Source organism: Silene latifolia, chromosome 6 (assembly GCF_048544455.1).
Source record: "Silene latifolia isolate original U9 population chromosome 6, ASM4854445v1, whole genome shotgun sequence".
NCBI lineage: Eukaryota > Viridiplantae > Streptophyta > Magnoliopsida > Caryophyllales > Caryophyllaceae > Silene > Silene latifolia.
In genome coordinates this window covers 23,819,683-23,828,468 of record NC_133531.1, presented here as the reverse complement: position 1 = coordinate 23,828,468, position 8,786 = coordinate 23,819,683, and the positions used below count along the sequence as shown (strand labels likewise).

Sequence of the window (8,786 nt, the reverse complement as noted above, 5' to 3'; positions counted from 1 at the left end):
AAAAAGGTTCAAAACAAATTTGGTTATAAACTTGTCTCATTGAGATCCGACCATGGAACCGAGTTTGAGAACTCGTCATTTGAGTCCTATTGTAATGAGTATGGTGTTAGTCATAACTTTTCGGCCGCAAGAACCCCACAACAAAATGGGGTTGTGGAACGAATGAATCGAACTCTTGAAAATATGGCTAGGACCATGCTCATTAGCTCTAAGGTTCCCAAGAATTTTTGGGCCGAAGCCGTAAACACATCTTGTTATATTTACAACCGTGTCATGATTAGAAAAATCATTGAGAAAACTCCCTATGAACTACTACGAGGAAGAAAACCTAATCTTTCACATTTAAAATGCTTTGGTAGTAAATGCTTTGTGCACAATAATGGAAAAGACAACCTTGGCAAATTTGATGCTCGTAGTGATGAAAGAGTTTTTGTTGGTTATTCCGATCATAGTAAAGCCTATAAAGTTTATAACAAAAGGACTATGAAAATGGAAGAAAGCGTTCATGCAATATTTGACGAATCTAGTCTTTTTGTGTCAAACACACAGGTTGATGAAGAGGATGATGAATATGATGATGATTTTGAGATTGGTATGATACGACATGAAATGGATCAAGTGGTAGAAGAAGCTGAGCAACAGTTGGAACCACTGTTGCATGAGGAGGATGCGCAAAATTCAGGGGGAACTAATCGTCCTCCTACCCAAGATAATGCTACCTCATCCAGGGGGAACAAGGATGGTGAAGAACAACCCAACCTAATCATAGACGAACCACAATCACCTCCTTCAAACAATCCTCATGCAACAGTCCCCTCTACTGTTGCAGACGAACAAACCGAATCCTCTAACTCACTTATCCCCAAGAAATGGAAACACCAAAGCTCACATCCTTTATCAAACTTAACCAGTGACCTAACCTCTGGAATAAAAACCAGATCGTCGCTTCAAAATTTCTGTGCACATAATGCCTTCATCTCAAAAATCGAACCAGACCATGTCACAGTAGCCTTGACTGATGAATGCTGGATGATTGCAATGCAAGAGGAATTGGAGCAATTCGAAAGGAACAAGGTATGGCATCTTGTCCCTAGGCCCTCCCAACGTCTTCGTAATTGGTACACGGTGGGTCTTTCGCAATAAGCTAGATGATGTTGGAGAAATCGTAAGGAATAAAGCTAGACTAGTGGTGCAAGGTTTTAACCAACAAGAAGGAATTGATTACGATGAAACCTTTGCACCGGTAGCTAGGCTTGAAGCCATACGAATGCTTGTAGCTTTTGCATCTTTTCAAGGTATAAAGCTTTTTCAAATGGATGTCAAAACCGCATTTTTAAATGGATACCTTGATGAAGAAGTGTTCGTTGAACAACCTTCGGGCTTTATAAACAACGAGTTTCCCAACCACGTTTTTAAACTAGATAAAGCACTCTATGGTTTAAAATAGGCTCCTAGGGCTTGGTATGATAGGCTTTCAAAGTTTCTATTGGAAAATGGTTTCATACGTGGGTCCGTGGATAAAACGTTGTTTATCAAGTCACAAGGAGATGAACTGTTGCTTGTGCAAGTATATGTCGATGACATTATTTTTGGTGTAACTAACAATGTTCTTTATAAGTACTTTTCTGATTTGATGACTTCGGAATTTGAAATGAGTATGATGGGAGAACTCGGATTCTTTCTTGGTCTTCAAATCAAACAATGTGAGAATGGAACGATGATTCACCAACAAAAGTACTTAAAAGAAATGCTAAGTAAGTTTGGGTTGACTAATTCTAATCCTATGCCTACACCAATGGTGTCTAAAGTCAAGCTTGACAAAGACGAAAACGGTAAGAGCATTAGTGAAAAGGTATATCGAGGTATGATCGGTTCCTTACTTTACTTAACCGCTAGTCGACCCGACATACAATTTAGTGTGTGTGCTTGTGCCCGTTTCCAAGCAAATCCTAAAGAATCTCATTTCAAAGCCGTCAAACGGATTTTTAGGTATTTGATTGGAACACAAGGGCTATATCTTTGGTACCCAACTCACTACGAACTTGATCTTGTAGGTTTTTCGGATGCGGACTATGCCGGTGATACATTAGATAGAAAAAGCACCTCGGGCATTGCTACTTTCCTAGGACCGTGTCTCATTTCATGGGCTTCGAAGAAGCAAAACACCATTGCATTGTCCACGGCCGAAAGCGAATATGTGAGTGCCGCTCTATGTTGTGCACAAATTCTTTGGGTACGTCAACAATTGCATGATTATGGCCTTACTTTCGAGACTACCCCTATATTTTGTGACAACACTAGTGTAATTAATATATCAAAGAATCCTATACAACACTCACGAACTAAACACATCGACATACGACATCATTTTCTACGTGATCAAGTTGAGAAAGGTAATATTTGTCTAAGCTTTTGTAAAACCACTACTACAATTTAAGGCTACGAGAACGCCACTTAGAGAACGGTTGGTAACGGAACTGTTCTCTTTTTTTTTTCATGTTAGGCGGGCAATTATGAATTCTAAATAGAATGGTTATTGGGTCGAACCGTTCTTGTAGATAAACAAAGAGAACGGGTTGCTTTGACCAACCGTGTTCATACAAACTAGAAATTTCATTCAGACCGCTTCATCCTCTGCACCGTTCTCCTTCATCTGTCATAGAGAACGGCTCCCTTCCCAACTGTTCTCCTTCATAAATTTCTAATTAACTCGATCAAATGAAAACTTGGCGTTTACACTTCTACGTACTGCGCCCTAATTGTTTCCTTCGCACAGTTTTATTATCATCATCGCAAGTTTTAATTTCAATCAAATTATCAGTTGCCCCTTCTTGTCAGTGCTTGCTCGTACTCCGGCCACCGCCTTATTGTCGTTGGTCACTTGTGTTTCATCGCCGTTGATCGTTGCTGCTGGTAAGATCGTTTTTCATTATTTTTAATGTTAGCTTTAATACTACAATCTTAGATTATATTATCTGTTTATTTCATTGATCCTTGCTGCTCGTCTTTCATCATTGTTGTTGATTGTATACTTTAATGTATGCTGATGTTAGGGTTTAGTATTTGGTGATGCTAGGGTTTAGTAGTTACGGGTTTAGTTCTGATAAGAGTGGGAATTTATTGTTTGATCGATACAAATAATGTGAAAAATTGGTTAACTTTTATTTTGCTTTGCTGAATTCAAATTTCTCGAGTAAGGATAGTCAGTGTGATACATCTACAAGGGAGTAAGGATGTAGCCAGGCATAATTCCTATCTTGCACTCTCCTGGTTTAATGATGTCAGGGCAGTTGGACCTATTAGTCTGGTTTTTGATTGTCTGTTGAGTGCAGCTTTTACACGAACCTGAACAAAACAAATAACAAATAATGAATAATAAAGAACAATATTTCAAGTGAAAAAGGCCTCAAATGGGTGAATGTGAGGAGCAAAGTAGCAAACTAATGCAAATTGGCTGTTGTGATGATGACAGTTGCTGTCGTTGTGGCTTACTGCCTGAAAATCAGAACTACATCTTCTACAATTGCTGCTATAGTAATAGAATCATTGAGCTAGTTAAGAACTTAGGCAAATAATGATGATCATGATGGCTTACTACTATTACATTATTCAGAGGAAAAGGGTTATGATGATCATGATGGCTTACTACTATTATATTTGGAGAGAAAGAAATAATAGTAGATGTAACCTGGTGATTAGGAGACCTGAACTAATTCCGTATTATATAAAGCAGCAGGTACCAAATCGAGCTAGACAAATGATCAAGTATCCTATTAATAGGAACACTGATTGTTGGTTGAGTAAGCTAGAGATATGATGTAGCTCTTTTATCTTGTCCTTGGCTGAACTTTTTTGATGTAATTAGACATTATTTTGTTGATGATCTTAATAATATTTACTCACATTACAACAACAAAAAAGTTCGGTTCCGAAAAGTTCAACAAAATTAAGTTTAAAAGAACAAAGGCTAAGTCTAATAGAACTTCTAGTTGTTTTCAGTGTTTTTGTATTGACATTTTTTTTTTGGGTAACAATTGTTATGTGTTGACATTTGAGGTCCATTCAAGAATCAAGAAATATCAGGGGAAAAATATTTCTTGATTATTTTAGATGACTATTATAAAACTACTAGGACAATTTGTTCTTTATTATTCATTATTGTTTACAACTATAAATATTGTTAGCGACAATAAAAGAAGACTATTCTTAGCGACAATTGGGCAGAATTGGGTCATTTTGTTTGCTTCATATCTGGAGTTTTACATAGACAAAAATTACGTTCTTTATACGGATAGAATCTTGAAGAAGTCTACTTTCCAATGGCGTTGGAATCAATAAGTTTTACCGTGTGAATTTTGCCCAACAAGCCTTCAAAGACTGATACGATTTTAAGACTGAAATTCTCTGTTTTTCCAGATTCGTGTCTGATACTGAGGAGCCATTTCCATGGTGTTATTTTGATTTAATGTAAACCCCCTTTCACATGGTTGTAGCCCTTTGAGTCTAGTTTCCGAATTGGTAAGGTAGACTTCTGGGTGATTTGTAGTTTGTCGGGAATCGCAATTCTCGTGGAAAGACGCAAATCATCATAAAATCGTATCAGTCTTTGAAGGCTTGTTGGGCAAAATTCACACGGTAAAACTTATTGATTCCAACGCCATTGGAAAGTAGACTTCTTCAAGATTCTATCCGTATAAAGAACATAATTTTTGTCCATGTAAAACTCTAGATATGAAGCAAACAAAATGACCCAATTCTGCCCAATTAGAAAGATTAGGGGCATTTTCGTCACAAAAACACAAAAATAGAAGTTTGGTAGCAATTTTTAAAAAAAGTGCGTTTAAAGGTAGTAATTTTTTTAAAAAAAATTTAAAAGGGAGTAAATTTTAAAAAGTTGTATATAAAAGGTAGTTTTTGATAATTTACACAAATAAGAATGGTACTATGGTAGTACACCCTTCCCTTTCCCTAAGGTGAAGGGACAAGAACACATCTTTGTATTAAATAATGATATATCGTGTCATAACTCTTTTGCTTAATTTTACTTCTATTCTGTTTGTCGAGTCTCTTTCACATTGCAGACTTCTCTGTGTTTGTCTATCTTCATGCTCCAAAAGAGTCGTTCTATCGCTTTTAAAGCAAGTGCCCATATCCCATATATAGTGTCAAATTAAATATATTTGTAATATTAGTTGCTTTTTTCTATTATATAGACCAATATGGATCGTACGTGGATGATGGATGGGAAAAGAGGTGATCCTAAATATGATGCGGTTTAGTGAATTTTATGAATTCGTTAGAAAGAATGTGAAAGACAAGTCTAATATGCCATGCCCTTGTGAAATATGTCTGAATATCAAATATATGAGCTTCTCGGATGTTAAAATCCATTTAGAAAAGCATAAATTTAATTCAAAGTATAAACTTTGGAGGTTTCATGGGGAGTCTAGAGTGGTACAGAGAATGGAGGAAAATATGGGAGAGACTCAGATTGAGGGGGAAGTCTTCCTATAGATAAAGGTATCGACTCACTGGAAGATTCGGACTGGGATATGAATTCTTGTGATATGAATTCTGTGTCCGCTGACGAGTTTGATGATGATGAATTAGAAAAAATATTACGAGATCGGTTAATTGAGGACGGTCTTGAAGAAGATAACCCTTACGTAGATCATGATCCCGCTGATATAGATGACATTCTAGGTGAAGATGAAGAACCCGATGTTACTAATTTAGATGACATCACAAGCATTGTATTAGAGAAGCTAAAAGACGCTGAAATGCCTTTGTATAAGAGTTGTAAGAATTATACAAAATTGTCAGCCGTTGTTAAGCTATATAATTTGAAAGCAACAAATGGGTGGAGTGATAAAAGTTTTACCCACCTCCTCGAATTATTGAAGGACATGCTTCCAGAAGATAATGTTCTTCCTAATCGTACATATGCAGCCAAGAAGATACTTAGAGGAATTGGTATGAAATATGTGAAGATTCATGCATGTCCTAATGATTGTATATTATATCGCAAGGAATATGAGAGTTTCACTCATTGTCCAGTTTGTAATGAATGGCGATATAAAAAGAAGGAGGGGATCCCAGCAAAAGTTTTGTGGTATTTTCCGATAATACCCAGGTTGCGACGACTCTTTGCGAATAAGGAAGATGCAAAGTTGTTGACATGGCATAAAAATGCAAAAGTTAATGATGGCAAGTTGAGACACCCGGGATGGTTTAGAGTGGAAACACATTGATTCCAAGTATCCCGAATTTGGGAAAGAACCCAGAAATCTTCGACTTGCACTCTCTATTGACGGGATGAATCCTTTTGGGAATTTAAGTAGTCAACATAGCACTTGGCCTGTGCTTTTAGCTATTTACAATTTACCTCCATATGTGTGCATGAAAAGGAAGTATTTGATGCTGTCCTTATTGATTTCTGGTCCCAAAGAACCGGGTAATGATATAGATGTTTACTTGGCGCCCCTTCTTGACGATTTGAGAACACTATGGGATGAAGGAATAGAAGTCTTTGATGCGTACCAAAATAGTTTTTTCAATTTGAAAACAATGTTATTATGCACTATATCTGATTTTCCTGCATACGGTAATCTTTGTGGACATACTGTGCATGGGAAAGAGGCGTGCCCCTTGTGTGCAGAAGATGTTGACTTCTTATTTGAGGTTTTATCGAAAGCAGGCTTTCTTAGGATACCGTAAATTTTTGGAGGAAGATCATTCGTATCGCAAGCAACAAAAAGCTTTCAATGGAAAACCTGATCATCGTCCATGTCCTAAGATATTAAGCGGTCATGATGTATATCAAAAGGTGAAAGATATTAAAATTACATATGGGAAGAAGGGTTCTAAATTAGCATCACGGGGATTCAAGAAGATGTCTCCTCTTTTTGAACGACTCCCATATTGGCGGGAACTCTCCATAAGACACTGTTTGGATGTTATGCATATCGAAAAGAATGTTTGTGACAATATTATCAACACTCTTTTGAATGTCCCAAATAAGTCAAAAGACAATGTGGCAGCTAGGAAGGATATGGTGGATATGAAAATTCGACCCGAGTTGGCCCCGCAAGAGAAGGGAGGACGGACTTATTTGCCTCCTGCTGCCCATACACTCTCAAAAAAGGAGAAAATAGAGTTTTGTGAATGTTTGCATGGTGTTAAAGTGCCGGAGGATATTCTTCGAATATTAGTAGCCTCGTATCAATGCGAGATCTCAAGCTTCTTTGGTTTAAAATCTCACGACTGTCATACTTTGATGCAACAATTACTAGTTGTGGCCATACGTAACATTTTACCTACAAAGGTTCGATATGCCATAACCAAGTTCTGTTTTTTCTTTAATGCCATATGTAACAAAGTTATTGATCCTGGAGAGTTAGAGGATTTGCAAAATTTAGTTGTCACTTCTCTTTGTCAATTCGAAATGTACTTTCCTCCTTTATTTTTTACAATCATGGTTCATTTGACCGTACACTTGGTAAGAGAGATCAAGTATCTAGGACCTGTTTACTTAAGGTATCAATATCCTTTTGAAAGATTGATGAAAGTATATAAGGATTATACGTCTAATAGATATCATCCTGAAGGGTGCATTGCCGAGCGTGCCATCATCGATGAAGCACTTTCTTATTGTTATACACACTTATCAAATTCTGAGATACTTGGGATCCCTAAGAATCGACATAGTGAGTGGATGAAGGGCAAAGGTCTTAGGGGTCATGTTCGTCAAGATATGGCATTTGATAAGTGGCATGGAGCACACACATATGTCCTTCATAACGAGGATGAGGTACAGCCGTACATTGAGGAACACATGGTTTTCTTGAGGGACAAGCATCGAAATAAAACCGAGATGTGGATCGGAAATGAGCACAACAAGACATTTCGAGCATGGTTCAAGGGTCGAGTGATAGAAGACTTGCAAAAATATCCTGATTATATTTCTTCTAGATTAAGAAGGCTTTGTTTCGGCCCAAATACATATGCATCTTCTTATAGTGGTTATGCCATTAATGGGTGCACCTTTTACACTCGTGAGCAAGATGACAAGAGTACAATGCAAAATAGTGGGGTAAGTGTAGAAGCTGAAGCCATGCACTTTTCTAGTTCAAAAGATAAGAATCCAATTTTAAGTAAGATGCATTATTATGGAGTTATTGAAGAGATTTGGGTGTTAGATTACACAGATTTCGATATCCCTGTTTTTTGGTGCAAATGGTGTCAAACTAATACCGGTGTCCGTAAGGATGAATTAGGATTCACTTTGGTGAATCTTGATAAAAGTGGACATAAGGAAGATCCTTTCATTTTAGCCACACAAGCCAAACAAGTGTTTTATGTGACCGATCCAAAAGATAAAAATTGGTCAGTTGTTTTATCCGTAAGGAGTAGGCGGGATGTGGATAGTTTTGATGAAGATGTTGTATATGAGGGTTTTGATCGTAATGTATCAGGTTTAGATGATACGTATACTGTCAATAGTTCGAGTTTATATACGCGTGATGATCACAACGAAGGAATATGGATTAATACTGACACCCCTTCCAGAAAACGCCCTCGTGTTGTTGAAAAATGAGTAAGTCATGATGATTTATGTTTATTATAGTTATGCTTTATAAAATCCTGTGCACTGCCTTCCTGCATCATCAATGATTCTGCCAATATTATTTCTAACATTTCTAGCAGAAATCCTAGAGTAGAAGTATCTATTACTAAGATCACCAAGGTGGAGGTGCTGGATGTAGTTGCCTCTGAAATCAACTTGG

At 37.2% G+C, this 8,786-nt stretch overlaps 1 protein-coding gene across 1 annotated transcript; it reads left to right on the top strand.

Annotated features, from left to right (window-relative positions):
• The first annotated feature begins 6,628 nt into the window (after positions 1–6,628).
• On the top strand, positions 6,629–8,596 carry LOC141587804 (uncharacterized). Its single transcript, XM_074409273.1, has one exon. The coding sequence runs from the start codon at positions 6,629–6,631 to the stop codon at positions 8,594–8,596; it is 1,968 nt and encodes a 655-aa protein (XP_074265374.1).
• Positions 8,597–8,786: the final 190 nt, after the last annotated feature.

What these genes read in the sequence shown, in the direction of transcription:
- LOC141587804 (XM_074409273.1), top strand. Translation starts at nt 6,629, where the DNA reads ATGGGAAAGAGGCGTGCCCCTTGTGTGCAGAAGATGTTGACTTCTTAT.